The following is a 15,530-nucleotide window of genomic DNA, read 5'->3' as shown; positions in this document are numbered from 1 at the left end:
AATCTAATCATGAATCTCCTCCCTGAGGGAAACTAATATATTGCTGTGACATCTGTAGGCTTGCGACATTTCACAGAAGGTGTGTGTGGGTGTGTGTGGTCACTTTCTACTTCAACATCTGGTAATGAGGATGAAGGAAACTCAAATTATTCAGCATTCATCTTTTCATAGACTCTTTATCATGTTGAATCTGTTGTTATTATTATTATTATTTGCTTGCAAGGAATTATATAATCTTCTTCCTCTGTGTCTACAGCCTCAGTGGGACTGAAAGAAGAGAAAATTATCCAATCAAGTAGTTTTCTTGTCTGTGTTTGAGGTCTCTAAGCCCAGATCTTAGGACTCAACTGCAAGACTGGCAACACAGAGCAGTTAAGGTGAAAAAGAAGTTTACCTTCGGTGACCTTACAAGCAGAGCTTGATAACAGGCAGTGAATCAGCACAGGTAAACAAAACCAAAGAAAAATCAGGCAGGCAAAATAAAGAGATGACAGATAACAATAACTAGGCTGGGCTAAGATTGTGCTCCACAATGGGTGATATGGCTGAAGTGTAGAGTGGGTGACTAATGTGGGAATTAGGGGCAGGTGAGCAGGTGGGTGCGGAGATCAGGTGAGTGGAGCTGGCGGGAACACACTGAGTGCAGAGGGAAATCACATCCAAGCATGAGGAAGAGGTGGGAGACTCGTAATTCGTGTGTTATGTTAATTCTCTGTGCATGGGCGGATGTGTGATTCCAGTGTGATGTGACAAATGAGAGTGGTGGTTTTTAGGATTTTTAGGATTTTAATGGTAAAATCCTCTCTGTCACGTTAAGTTCATGTTTGTTTTCTTAATCAGTAGTGGATGTAGATATTATGGCAACCCCTGATTTATTCTTGTTGGGTCCAAGGAGGTTTTTGGGTTTTGACACCACTTAACTCATCACAGTGGAGTCACTTGGATGTTGTATTTCGCAAGAGGAGCTTGAAAATAACTATCATAGTTTCATGAAGAGACAACTTCCAGTGAAGTGTCTCAATGGAAAGACAGTTTTTAACACCATCCAGAGCGAACCTGACTGCTGAACCGAAACACATTTCCTGTTTCTACAGTTTCTACAAACCACATTTCCACATGCTTGTTTCTCTTTTAATTGATTCTTCAGATGACAAAATACAACATATAATTCATTGTATCAAAATAATTTATATATAGATATAGATATATATATCAATGTAATGTATGTAATTTTAGTATTTAGTGTACAATTGATGGCAATGAAATTAATCTGATACAATTTAATCTGTAAACTAAGTTTGGTATTGTGCTAAAATGTTATGTAGTGTAAACCAAACTGTGAAGTATGATTGATTTGGTTTTTAGTATTTTTTTTTTACTTAAAAAGAACCTTTCTGACAACAAATGATCACAAACATAAGCTTGAGAGTGAAAAATAAGCAACTACAAGGCAAAAGTGATTCACACAGAACACAGACACAAGTTTGCTCCAATGTGTTTCCCAAACTCAGAAGACTGTCAGAGAAAGATCAACCAGAGGTTAAACTTTGTTTTGGACTGTGGCCTGTGATGCTTTAGATCACTCCATCCTCCTACAACGTCTTGAAACTGGTGTTGGTCTAAAAGCTTCTGCTTTCACCTGAAGAAGTTCCTGTCTGTCTCATCGAACCTTTCCCATTTTTGTTGGAAATTCCCCATCTTTGCCATTTAAATTTGGCGTTTCCCAAGGATCATTCCTGGGTCCTTTAATGTTCCCCACTGATATGCTGTTGTTTTGTTTTGATCAAGTTAAGAAGGTTGTTCGGTCATATTTCTTTCAACTTAAGTTCATTTTAAAAATTAGATCCTTCCTATCCTTTGGGGATTTGCACAGGGTTGTCCATGCCTTCATTTTTACTGAGATCTGCTGAGATCTTGCTCAATCTATCACTGCCTTTAAGAAGATTTAATCTCTGTGCGGAGTTCGTTTTGTTTTATGATTATTCTTTTAACTTATTGTGAAGAACTTTGTAACATTGTTAAGAAAACTGCATTATAAATAAAGTGTATTAATATTATTTGTAAACCAATTGTGTGCAGCCTCATGAGATGCATCCTGCGTCCTCATTGGTTCATCTCTAGGTGGCGTTCATTGGTGGCGTTGGCTCGGACAGACTTGTACACGTAGATGAGGTAAAAGCAGCTGCCCACCAGGAAAACACCCAGGAGGATGTAGACCACAATGATGGTCCAGAAGGAAAACAGGTACAGTGTCCTGTTACAGGAGGGCTCCACACTTATTGTGTCGATGGGCTGGTAAATAGAGTAGACCCACACGTGACCTGAACAAAAAAAGGAAACCCAAGGAAAGATCAGCTTCACATCCACTGTCACATAATTCCCACTTTCAGGGTTTGGGAGACAGTTTTTAGAGAGAGGATGACTGAAACTAATAGTGTAATACAAGGATCCTGCAACGCATGCTGCCCTCATGGAGCTTATTATGATCCGTTTTTGTTCAATTGGATTTAGATAGGTGTTGATTCAATTGCATGATATCATTGAAGGTGTGGTGCTGTTGAACAGTGTTGTGTTAATATTTAATCCTAGTTTGACTGTTTGCATATGTTTGAGATGTCTCAATACATTAAAACTCCTGCTATCCACAAACAATCAAAGTATTTCCCTTCGCTGTGGCGTCTTATCAAATAGACTAAATGTCACCTGCACTGTCTTTTGATCATGTTTCCCCCTCTGTGGGCTCATTCATCAGCCTACCGCTGCTTAAACTCACCAGCAATAAACCAGCAGAAGAGAAAGAGGGTTATCAGTGAGTTCCAGGCCGTGCAGAATTGACCGAGCGTGTTGGGGGTGCCGTCACCGGGGTCATTAGCACACGGCAGGCAGGAGCACAGCACCAGCACCAGGCTGAAGACTCCCAGCACTATCAGATAGATGGGGATGTAGCTCTGCTGCGGACAGTCATGCAGATATACTGCACCTGTTGGACACACAGGATGTGACGACAGGAGATGAGTCGTGCCATATTTCCATAATATTCTGTCCTGCATTTGAAAACTGTTCAAAATGTCTGAAAGGGTGCATCACCCACTCACCAATTGCAATCTCAGCAATGGGCATCACGCTAAGAACCAGTTTGGAAATTACTGCAAGAGGAAAGAATATAATCAGATGACAGTGCAGAGACTTACAGCCTCTTTTCTGTAATTAATCTGAGCAAAATCAAAGCATGACAGGGACGTGTCCGATTCTGGCTGTCAGTTGATCTCACCTAGTATCGGTATTGAGGGTTGAGGAAGGTTGCGGGAGCGTCGAAGAAGCCACACGGTCGACATTGTCAGTAACGATGACTCAAACTTACAAAGGAAGAGCAGAGATAGCGGTGACTAATGTTCTCTATAAAGTCAACCAGAAGACAAGAGAAAGAAGTACGAACAGAATTGGCAAACACTGATCCGCAACTATTTTGACAATTAATTAATGATTTGTATCATTTTCCAAGCAAATATGTCATAAATGTGTGTCTTTGTCATGCAGGTTTGCTTGTGGGGAAATGTGACTGTGGCATTTTTAACTGTTTTTAATTTGGAAGCAGAGCTGGTAGCTGAAGATGCTAACGCAATATTGGTTTCGGGTGTTTATCTTGGGGGATTGGATTTGTGCTACAGTAACATTACCAACACATTTTGTGCCCGTTCATACCAAGCAGCAATGCAGCGAGTCAATCCTGTGCTTCACACTGGCCCTTTACAAACCTATGGGTGACGTCACAGAGACGACAACCATGTTTTATATCGACCACGGTTCACAACCATCGCTCAGACCTTTTCTTCCTTTTTTAAATTTTACAAACTGGAGCATGAATTTGGTAACATGACCGAATGTGAAGCCAAACACAGTCCATCAACGTCAACTGACACAGAACTGCTCACCACTACACTGAAGGTCAGTTTCAACCTCACACATAAAGCCAACAAATACAATAATAATAACATTCGAGCACAAAGAGCTCTGGTGTCTGTATCAGTTTTACCTAATTCAGTTATAGCAGTTGCATCAGAGCCAAAAAAAAAAAAAAAAAAAAAAAAAGTGAATTAGTGCATCTCTTCTCACATGAGTTCAACTGGAACAACACCCTTACTACACAGTTGCTGTCAAACCAGAGCAGATAATGTGAACAACTACCTCGCCTTTTATTCTGTGGTTTTCTAAAGGCTCCCTGCCCGCTAACACACGGACATAAAATGAACCTGTCTGAGGTGTCTGATAATGAGTTTCACCTACAAATATAACCATACACAGTCTCTGGTTAGCGGTAAAGTCCTTCTGCACTTACCTGTGAGTGCGTTCACCTTCCCTCTGTCTGCTGCTGCCACTCTGAGCTGCAGACCGCCGCGCCTTGCAGGATGCCAAACCTCTCCAGAGCGCACATGATCCAACAGATGTGCAAACTGATATGATGTTATTGTTCAACATTTGATGCCATACTAAACTTCAGACTACAAGTACACACTTAGTACTCAAGTTAAAGAACTAATCAGATAAGACAAGATGTACTTTTTTAATACGACACTGACAATTTTTTTTCAAAATCAGTATCAGCCTGACAAATCCAGCATTGGTCAAACTCTAATGTCAGTTTCAGTTGCATCTGCCTGTCATAATGTGAACATGTGTGCTACCTCAGAATTACACCTGCCGGTTCAGTCTCTATTACTGGGGGCAGCTCCTTTAAGTACAGTTGCAACAACGACATCATTGCTACACTATCATAATGTTCCCGTATTAAATGTGAGGAAAGTTCAAAGGCAAGCCCCTTTAAATGAAGTCCGCCAGCTTCCCACAGTCATGGCGACAATTTCTGAAGCTAATCAAACCTACAGTTCAGCTCTGTGAAGTTGGCTTTTTTAAAAGTGTGACCATTCAAACAACATTAGTCTTGTCCAAAATGCTCATAACTCTCCAGTTCCTCTCCAGAGACACTTGAAATGTATAGAAATGTATAAAGATGTTGAAAAAGGCCAATGTAATCAAATCTTAAAGCAATAAAGTTTAAAATCAACACATGTGTGAACGCTGCTAACACTCCCCTCTCTGCAGACACCTGGAGTCAGGTTGCACAACCAGAGGCATCGTCTTTTTTTATTGTGTTAATGTGTTTCTCTTCCTTGTCAAAAGCCTGGGGCCTACTTTCCCCACAATGCAACTCAGCTGAAGACAGCCAACCTGTTAACTTGGAGCAGACATGAGGAGCGGGCTGCAGAAGTCTGCTCACTTCTATCTGTGTGATTTAGCTGAAGCTGTTCTTTGTATTGATTTGAATCCCACAGCATTAATGGTTACAAGTCCTTCCTGCTTTTTCTTGTTTCTGGTGCATTTATCCTGTCTGTAAATGTTAATAACTGCGTGAAACATCTAAAGAAAATATCTTAATCATAAACCTGCATGAGTCAAGTTGTGTGTATATTATTAGGCCACACATTCAGCTTTTGATTTGATTTCAGTTCCCATTATGATTTAAATAGGGCACACACAATTGCTAATACATAAAAAACGATACTAAATGCCGCCATCTGACCACTATCCCCAAACTGAAAAAAGTTTTCATTATTTTCCAAAAAAATGGCCAATGTTTCACAAATTTTCCACAGGTATGTCAGTTTATGAGCACAGCTGTACAAACAGTCAGAGAGCTTGGGGATGACGTCAGCATGGTTCAGTCATCCTCACGTGGCTAAAGTCACATTCATAATAACAATGTGAATGTGTTAGTGTTTTAGAAAGTGATTTAAATATCAATTCATAGAGATGCTGTGTCTTATGTCGAAGTTTAAACTGTATCAAAAAAACTAATCTGAAGCACCTTTGTCTTTTATCTGAACTTTGTATAGTTTGCACTGGTGTGGTTTCAGCTGTGGATAAAACATACAGTAAATAGAACAAAATGCGATTTTTGACAGATTCTCAGCTGAAAACAGTACAAAGGCGATATATTTAATGTTTTGCCTCATCAGCTTCTTTGATTTTTGTAAATTTGATGAATTTGATGCAGCAACACGTTTCAAACAAGTTGGGACAGGAGCAAATTTGTGAAATGCTTAATGATTGAAGTTTTAGTGTCCTAACTACTTATCAGCTTTAAGACTGTGTATGTCCATGTAATTAAAAAGGTAGAAAATGTAAAAAAAAAAACATTTAATAGTAAACAATAGTTGATCAGCAGAACGATGCTCTTTTATTACCTTGTTTTCTCAACATTCAAACATTCGCCCTCACCAGGTTTCACTTCAACACTGCACGGCTTCTAATGACTGATTTTAGCCTTGTTGCATCTCTTTAAGACATGAAGCGATATGAAGTCAGCAAAACTGAATGAGACAAGCAGGAATGCAGCAATGGTGAAAGTGAAAGTACTCATTAAATAGACTGTAAAAACACGTGCAGCAGAAAACAGCCGTAAACCAATCGCGTGCAGCCCCGTGAGATGCACCCTGCCTCCACATTCGTCCGTCTCTAGACATTGTCACTGCTGCCGGTTCGGCCAGTCACGTGGGCGAAGACCAAGTATATGCAGCCGACCACCAGGGAAATGCCCATGAGGATGTAGACCACGGTCATGGTCCAGAAGGAGAACAGGTACAGCGTCCTGTTGCAGTAGGGATTCACATTTGTTGTGTTCTTGTCGTAGTTGGGTTGGTAAATGGAGTAAGTCCACACATTACCTGGACACACAAGAAACCCGAGAAAAGATCAGCTTCACAAACACAGTCACAGTGTTTGGCTTCATACCAGAAATGATTGAAACAAAGACTTAAAGACATTTCAGACAGATGTAAAGCCAAAATTTTGTTACAATGGTTAAATGCAGTTTCAAACACTCAGTTGCCAGTTTATGAGGTCCACCTACCTGAAACTAACATAGTACAATACAAGGATCCTGCAACACATGCTGCCTTCATGGAGCTGATAATGTTTTTGTTCGTTTTTGTTCAAACTGACTCAGAGAGGTGTTGACTCAATTGCGTGATTACGCTGGAGGTGTGGTGTTGTTGAACAGTGTTCTGTTGTAATGAGAGCTGTTAATATTTAATCGTGATTTGACTGTTTGCCAGATAGCAGTTTGAGATGTCTCAATACACGAACACTCCATCTATCCACAAACAATCAAAGTATTTCCCTTCACTGTGGTGTCTTATCAAATAGACTAAATGTCACCTGCACTGTCTTTGGTCACGTTTCCCCTCTGTGGGCTCATTCATCAGCCTACCGCTGCTTAAACTCACCAGCAATAAACCAGCAGAAGAGAAAGACAGATATCAGTGAGTTCCAGCCCATGATGGATCGACTGAGCCTGCTTGGAGGGGCGTCTTCAGGCTCGTGGGTGCATGGCAAGCAGGAGAGCATCACCAGCACCAGGCTGAAGACTCCCAGCACTATCAGATAGATGGGGATGTGGCGCTGCCGCGGACAGTCATGCAGATATGTTGCACCTGTTGGAGTCATGCCATATTTCCACATATTTAGTCCTGCATTTGAAAACTGTACCTCCAAAAACAAACTGTCTGAAAACGTGCATCACTCACTCACCAATTGCAATCTCAGCAACGGGCATCGCACAAAGAACCACCTTTGAAATTACTGCAAGAGGAAAGAATATGTTCAGATGGCAGCACAGAGACTTGCAGCCTCTTTTCTGTACTTAATCTGAGCAAAATCAAAGCATGACAGGGACGTGTCCGATTCTGGCTGTCAGTTGACCCACCTAGTATCGGTGTTGGGGGTTGAGGAAGTTTGCGGGCATGTCGAAGAAGCCACACGGACATTGTCGTAAAGTAAAGGCGACCCTAACCTGCAAAGAAAGAACTGAGACAGAAGCGACTAATGTTATCCACAGCCAGGAGACAGGCAGCATCTCATTTACAGAGGTAACATTTTCTCCAGGGAGGAGGTCATTCAGATGAGTTGATGAGTTGGCAAACATTTATCAGCAACTGGTTTGACAACTATCGATATGAGCATCAAAATATTGGACTTGTTTTTTATGCAATTCACAGCACAGACTGAAAATCTGATGAGAGAGGATGTTGTGACATGAATTGCATGCAGTGAAAAAAAGCAATACTTGTGTGTTTAAATGCCAAAAAAACTGCACTTCCTCTAATGGCCACTTGAGGCTCAAAAACCAAATCAGTCCCCATAGACCCCCACATTAAAATGCCCAACTTTACAGCAGAAATAAACATGGTTTTGCTCTCTGTAGCGAATTTCCCCTTTCATGAAAACTGTACGCCGCTAATTTTATACGTCTAACTTACGCCTCGGCTCCACCCATGCTTCACCCCTTGCCCATTTTTGGATCAGCAAGGAGTTAGGCGGAGTCGGGCACTGAAAAGGTGGTGACAACCAGAGCCGCTGTCACTGAGCTTCACAATGGCTCTTCAGAAACCTGACGGTGACGTCACCGAGACTACGTCCATGTTTTATTTCGGACATGGTTCACACCCATTGCTCAGACCTTTCTTTCCTTTTTTTAATCGCATTAATAACTGAGAGATCTTCAAACAGGAACTTCAACATCATGAGCCACAATCGTAAGAGGACGCACATTTATGAACAGGGTCAGTGTCATTACGGACTTTTTCTGTGTAAATACCACTATACCAGTCAAAACAAAGAAATATCCCAAATCCTGGATCACTTCTCAACTAAAACTGAGCCTGAACCAGAAGCCTAAAGCTTTCAGGCTCCCTGAACTGAAATTTGACGTCAAATTGGAGGATGACTTTGGTAACAAGACTGAATGTGAAGCCAAACACAGTTCATCAACATTTAACTGACAGAACTTTTCACCACTACACTGAAGGTCAGTGTCAACCTCACACATAATACCAGCAAATAAAAGAATAATAACAATAATAATGATAATGATAATAATTTCAATATGTTCAAATTCAGATATCTCAATTGGATCAGAGCTGAGAACAAGTGGATTGGTGCATCTCTAGTGACATGTAAGAAATTTGAAGAAAACCATGCTGAATAAATGCTGTCCGATCAGAGCTGATAACATTAAACCACGACCTCACCTTTTATTTTATAATTTGCTTAAGGTCACTTAAAACAGCAACATAAAACTAATTTCTGGAGTCTAATAATGAGTTTCATCTGTAAATATAACCACACAAAGTTTAGTGTTAAAGTAGTAATTTAATGTGGGAAAAGTCTTGATTATCCTCCCACTCTTACCTGTGAGTGCGTTTACCTTCCCTCTGTGTGCTGCCGTGACTCTGAGCTGCTGACCCGCCGAGCTGCCGCGCCTTGTTGGATGCCAAACCTCCACCTCTCCAGAGCACGCATGCCCAGAGAGGCGTTCACATGTCAGCTGATCTCAAGGTAGCCGGTGCCAAAGGTACTCAAATCTTTTATTTCAGTAAAAGAAGTAAAAGCAGAAATGTGTCGAAATAAAGTAAAGAACAAAAGTGGTACCATCCAAATATAATTATCAAAAGGTCTCGTTTTAAAGGCCCATTTCAGAATAATGTGTATTATATTATTGTATGAGAATTATCATGGTAAGATAAGATAAAACTTTATTGATCCCACTCCAGTGAAATTAATCTGTTGCAATAATGGCAAGAATAAAAGGAGACATAGAATTCAACTATGCATTCGTACATTACGTACAAAAGGGTTTAAAAATATTAAAAACATTTCCTTGAAACTGAGCATTTTTGAATTGCACATGGTAAGATATGGATAACATTGTTTTGTACTATTGATGCATTGATATGTACATTACTTTAATGTTGCCGTGACAGTGAGCCATATCTTTTTACCAAACATACAGTCAGATAGCTTGTTTCACCAAGGGATCAATAAAGACAAATCTTTATCCATACTAATTCATCATCATTTATTTTTTTATTCTATTTCATAGCACTAATCTGAATCTGCAAAGTAACTTAAGCTATCAAATGTAGTGGAGCAACGAGTCAAACGTCGGCCCCCGACTTGATGCAGAGTGGAGGCAAAAAGCAGCAGCAGCTCTTCTTTAACATCTCACAACATATTTCTTCACTCGCTGTTCATGATAAAAATCCAACATGACATCAACACGGCTCTGTCATCCTCATGTGCCTGAAGTCACTGTGACCCCACAGAGGTCACAAGATGATTAAAGATCTGAGCAGGAAAGATGTTTTTTTTTGGTTGAACTGCTAAAGCTCATGTCCACACTGAGGACATTTTCGGAGATGAGGTCTCACAAGTTTCTTCATTTTAAGAGGTTAGTTGCATTTTAAATTTAAATTAAATTGAATGCATACAAACTTGAGTCTTCACAAAATTTCAGTATTTTAGAAAGCGATTTAGATGCTGGACATTTTTATGACCACATGGTTTTTAGTAGAATGGAAAAAAAAGGCAAAAAAAATGATTGAAACAAAATTTAAATAAAGTTTTGAGTCTGTACCCCTGCTAGGCCCCCACATGTGAAATCAAGACAGGCATGGGGTTGTAAGGCCCCTGCTGGACTTCTTGGCAACGAAAAAATGAATATACAATAAAATAAACAGACAGAAGTCACAAGAGTGTAAGAGGAAAATCGAAGCTGCGGAATGAATAGATGGACACACAAAAACACTCAACACTTCAACCACACTTCAAACACAAGTAATGGTGGTTTAATATCCTTCACTTTCAACAGCAGCATGAATACAACAGGCTCATGATAAACAAATGCTGCCAAATGAGAACAGATAAAGGTTAAATGAGCCTTTGTCTTTTATCTGAACTTTGTACAGTTTGCATTGGTGTGGTCTTCGCTGTGGACACATACAGCTGTGGCTACACAGCATTTTGACTTCCAACCACGATTCCAAAAAAAGTTTGGACGCGGTGAAGTGCTCTACAAGTGCTCTTTAAGAACTATAATACTTGTCAAGGATTTAAACCATCCAAATTTCCAATTTAACAAACTGACTTAAATTTTGATATTTCTGTTAATTATTTAATCAAAAGAAGGACACAAATGCGTATTAACAACATAAATAATATGAAAAGACAATTTTAATGACAGCTGGCTTCAGTAATTGTATCATCTACACCAGGGCTGCTTGGCTGGCATGAAAGATTCTCAAGCACATGAATGCACCATATGAAGACCCTTTCAATTTCATTCAGGCTTTGAACTTCATTAATATATCATGGCAAATTTAACAAAAGTGAAATCATATGCAATGTTTCCTTCATGTGCTCTGGTGCACCAGACTGAATGTCTGTTTCCAACAGTCATTTACAAATTAAGACATCACAATGTCAAAAACATGATCAGCAGCTTTCCCTGACATTAGCACCACTTGCTCCTATTTCTTTCTTTCTGTGTTTATGTCTGCAATGTAATCATGAATTTGTGAATTATTTTTTATTCATAAAATTTTTCTCTTTTCTTGTCACTCCAGACGAATGATAATTTGAAACAGATAAAAATGAATCTGTCTGCATGTAAATGTGGACTATTCTCCCATGCACCAAATCAAACGAGATAACAGTTTGAGTTACGATCAGAGACACACAGCTGTTACCAATATGAAGCATTTTGAAAGTGGATTAGAGAAAGAGGAAGAAGGAAGAGGCCCTGCTGACGTACAGCACCACTGCTATGCTGACGACACCCTGTTATATGTGCCATTAAAATCCACTTATCATACCAGCACAGCCCAATTTAAGGCCTGCCTTTCTGATATCAACTGCTGGACTTCTTACAACTTCCTCAAACTCAATGATGTCAAAACAGAAATTACCTTGTTTGCCACACCAAATTCTTGCTAGACTGTTAGAAACTTGTGTACGATATTGATTCTAGCCTATGTTTTCATGATCAAATTGGAATTGAGGCAACAGGGCTTTTGCAGTCTGGAACCTCAGAATCATCTGGAATGAGTTATCTGCTGAGATTAGGCTTGCTAAATCTATCATTGCTTTTAAATTGCTTCTTATTTTATATATATATATATATATAAAAGCTTTTAACCCTGAGTGAATTTTATTTTATTTTATTATCATTTCAACACTTTAACATTGTTAAAGAAGTGCTCTATATATCAAGTTTATTATTGTTGTTATTATATTTCAGATTGGTTAAGGTGCAATAGAAAAGTACAACTTGGATCTAGGCACATATTTAGCATCAACAGTAAACCAATCACATGCAACCCCATGAGATGCACCATGCCTCCTCATCGTCCTCAACGTCTCTAGACGTTGTCATTGTCGCTGGCTCTGCCAGTCACGCAGGAGAAGATCAAGTAAATGCAGCCGACCACCAGGGAAACACCCATGAGGATGTAGACCACGGTCATGGTCCAGAAGGAGAACAGGTACAGCGTCCTGTCGCAGTAGGGATTCACATTTGTTGTGATCTTGTTGTAGTTGGGCTGGTAAATAGAGTAAGTCCACACATTACCTGTAAAGAGACAGGAAACCAGAGAAAAGATCAGCTTCACAAACACAGTCACAGTCTTTGGCTTCATACCAGAAATGATTGAAACAAAGACTTAAAGGCATTTTAGACAGCGTTGACAGGATTTATAGATGTAAAGAGTAGAGATGCACTGATACAACATGAGGTCTGTTATCATGCTGATTAAGGACGTTGACTGCAGCTAACTAATCCACTTCACAGACATTGTTTATAATGGCTTATAAAACGTTTCTGTCTCTTTTCATGTGATATCCTCTGTGCATGTGGCTCCTGTGTTGCTTGTAAAAATGTCCACTAATTGTATAATTCCCACTTTCAGGGGTTGTGAGACAGATTTTGGATACAGATTTTGTTTAATCGCCGGTGTTTCAACCACCCTTTGTTTTTTTTTAAGACATCGTTTTGAGCAGTGTCATTTGCATAAATACACTTTTCTGTCTTTTTCTCCAATATGTGTCCTAACAGTAGTTTGACTGTTTGCCAGGTATCTGTTTGAGATGTCTCAATACACAAACACTCCTGCCAACCACAAACAAATTATTTCCCTTCGCTGTGGTTTCTTATCAAATAGCCTAAATGTCACTTGCACTGTCTTTGGTCACGTTTCCCCTCTGTGGGCTCATTCATCAGCCTACCGCTGCTTAAACTCACCAGCAATAAACCAGCAGAAGAGAAAGACAGATATCAGTGAGTTCCAGCCCATGATGGATTGACTGAGCTTGCTTGGAGGGGTGTCCTCAGGCTCGTGGGTGCACGGCAAGCAGGAGAGCATCACCAGCACCAGGCTGAAGACTCCTTGCACGATCAGATGGATGGGGATGTAGTGCTGCCGCGGACAGTCATGCAGATATACTGCACCTGTTGGACACACAGGATGTGACGACAGCAGATAAGTCGTGCCATATTTCCACAATATTCAGTCTTGCATTTGAGAAAAAATGTTCAAAATGTCTGAAAACGTGCATCACTCACTCACCAATTGCAATCTCAGCAATGGGCATTGCACAGAGAACCACCTTGGAGATTACTACAAGAGGAAAGATTATGTTCAGATGGCAGCACAGAGACGTACAGCCTCTTTTCTGTATTTAATCTGAGCAAAATCAAAGCATGACATGGATGTGTCTGATTCTGGCTGTCAGGTGATCTCACCTAGTATCGGTGTTGGGGGTTGAGGAAGGTTGCGGGCACGTCGAAGAAGCCTTGCAGTTGACATTGTTGTAAAGTAAAGGCGACTCTAACCTGCAAAGGAAGAGCTGAGACAGAAGCGACTAATGTTATCCACATTTTAAAAAGTGAGCCAGGAGACAAGCATAAGAAGTGCAAACACAAGTATTAGGTAAGTCATTCTTTCACAGCCTTGGTCTTCAAAAGCAGCATCTCAGGGCTGCTACAGTAACATTTCCACCACGTTTTGCGCCCATTCATAACAAGCAAGGCTCGAAAGGCTACTTGAGGCTGGCTCAAAAACCAAATCAGTCCCCATAGACCCCCAAAATAAAATGCCCAATTTTACAGCAGAAATAAACATGGTTTTGCTCTCTATAGCTAATTTCCCAGTTCATGAAAACTTCACGCCATGAATTTTACAAAACTCGCTCACTCAGCTCCACCCACGCTTCACCTCTTGCCCATTTTTTTGTTAGCCGGGTGTTTGGCGGAGTCAGGCACTGCCAAGATGGCAGCAGCCGGAGCCGCTGTCACTGAGCTTCACAATGGCTCTTCATAAACCTATTGGTACCGTCACAGAGACCACGTCCATGTTTTATTTCGGACAAGGTTCACACCCATAATCAGAGGACACACAACTCCAAAGCTCCTTGACAAGCACCAACAGGGACATCTCCAACAGAGACTTTTTTGTGTCATTACGGACTGTCAGTTTCTGTATAAATACCACTGTACCAGTCAAAACAATGAAGAAATATCCCAACTTAACTAAAACTGAGCCTGAACCAGAAGCCTAAAGCTTTCAGGATCCCTGAATTGAAATTTGAGGTCAAACTGGAGCATGAATTTGGGAACAAGACTAAATGAGAGGCCAAACACAGTCCATCAACATCAGCTGAGGCAGAACTGTTCACCACTACACTGAAGGTCAGTTTCGCCTGTGACACAGCAACATAAAACTAACGCTGTATCTCTGGTTAGTGTTAAAGTCGGAATTTAATGTGGGAAAAGTCTTGATTATCCTCCCACACTTACCTGTGAGTGCGTTTACCTTCCCTCTGTGTGCTGCAGTGACTCTGAGCTGCTGACCCGCCGAGCTGCCACGCCTTGTTGGATGCCAAACCTCCACCTCTCCAGAGCATTCATGCCCAGAGAGGCGTTCACACGTCAGCTGATCGGAAAGGTTAGTGGTGCCAAAGGTACTCAAATCTTTTATTTCAGTAAAAGAAGTAAAAGCCGAAATGTGTAGAAATACTCTGTTCCAAGTAACAACATTTGATGAAAGTAAGGAACAAAAGTGGTACCATCCATCAAAAGGTCTCGTTTTAAAGGCCCATTTCAGAATAATGTGCCACAATTGAAAGCATCCTCTGCCTCAGTGTGACAGTGTGGTATGGCAGCTGCACGGCACAGGAGAGGAAACAACTGGCACGGGTGGTTAAAACTGCACAGGGCATCGTGGGCTGCCCCCTTCCTGACCTAGACTCTATATATGAAGGCCGGGTCAGGAAGAGGGCAAGATCCATTGCCACGGACCCCAGCCATCCGGGCCACAGACTGTTTGTATCGCTACCATCAGGAAAGCGGTACAGGAACATCCGCACCACCACTAACAGACTAAGGGACAGCTTCTTCCCCAGAGCTGTTAGAGCTATCACCCCCAGCAGCCCCTCACTGCAGTGAGAGACTGTGAGAACTGTGAACCACTGCACACCGCACTTTACACCTACACCTCCACCTCCACCTGCACCTGCACCTTCTGTGTACTTAACTTTTAGGTCCACACATATACTTAACTAATTATATACATTTTAGTATATTGGCACATTCCATTTTCATTGGCATATTTTATTGTCCACTGGTATATTTTATTCTGTCG

The 15,530-nt window shown here is 40.8% G+C and overlaps 2 protein-coding genes across 2 annotated transcripts; both read right to left on the bottom strand.

Annotated features, from left to right (window-relative positions):
* Window positions 1-6,386: 6,386 nt before the first annotated feature.
* Window positions 6,387-7,864, bottom strand: LOC121626957 (transmembrane protein 272-like). The gene is made up of 4 exons (XM_041965712.1): window positions 7,763-7,864; window positions 7,588-7,638; window positions 7,284-7,490; window positions 6,387-6,722 (listed from the first exon to the last, which is right to left on the bottom strand). Exons 1-4 carry the CDS (start codon window positions 7,821-7,823, stop codon window positions 6,514-6,516), a joined length of 528 nt encoding a protein of 175 aa, XP_041821646.1. The 5' UTR covers window positions 7,824-7,864; the 3' UTR covers window positions 6,387-6,513.
* Window positions 7,865-12,254: 4,390 nt separating this feature from the next.
* On the bottom strand, window positions 12,255-13,697 carry LOC121626956 (transmembrane protein 272-like). Its single transcript, XM_041965711.1, has 4 exons — window positions 13,634-13,697; window positions 13,458-13,508; window positions 13,133-13,339; window positions 12,255-12,463 (listed from the first exon to the last, which is right to left on the bottom strand). The coding sequence occupies exons 1-4, from the start codon at window positions 13,695-13,697 to the stop codon at window positions 12,255-12,257; spliced, it is 531 nt and encodes a 176-aa protein (XP_041821645.1).
* Between the last annotated feature and the right edge of the window lie 1,833 nt (window positions 13,698-15,530).

The sequence above is a fragment of the Chelmon rostratus genome, chromosome 23 (genome assembly GCF_017976325.1).
Source record: "Chelmon rostratus isolate fCheRos1 chromosome 23, fCheRos1.pri, whole genome shotgun sequence".
NCBI lineage: Eukaryota > Metazoa > Chordata > Actinopteri > Chaetodontiformes > Chaetodontidae > Chelmon > Chelmon rostratus.
Note: the sequence above shows the minus strand (reverse complement) of the source record. Positions and strands in the feature narration are given on the sequence as shown.

What these genes read in the sequence shown, in the direction of transcription:
- LOC121626956 (XM_041965711.1), bottom strand. Translation starts at nt 13,697, where the DNA reads ATGTCAACTGCAAGGCTTCTTCGACGTGCCCGCAACCTTCCTCAACCC. An exon ending in ACCCCCAACACCGATACTAG is followed by an intron (nt 13,509 to 13,633) that starts GTGAGATCACCT and finishes TTCCTCTTGTAG; the next exon opens with TAATCTCCAAGGTGGTTCTC. An exon ending in CATTGCTGAGATTGCAATTG is followed by an intron (nt 13,340 to 13,457) that starts GTGAGTGAGTGA and finishes TGTGTCCAACAG; the next exon opens with GTGCAGTATATCTGCATGAC.
- LOC121626957 (XM_041965712.1), bottom strand. Translation starts at nt 7,823, where the DNA reads ATGTCCGTGTGGCTTCTTCGACATGCCCGCAAACTTCCTCAACCCCCA. An exon ending in ACCCCCAACACCGATACTAG is followed by an intron (nt 7,639 to 7,762) that starts GTGGGTCAACTG and finishes TTCCTCTTGCAG; the next exon opens with TAATTTCAAAGGTGGTTCTT. An exon ending in CTTCTGCTGGTTTATTGCTG is followed by an intron (nt 6,723 to 7,283) that starts GTGAGTTTAAGC and finishes TTGTGTGTCCAG; the next exon opens with GTAATGTGTGGACTTACTCC.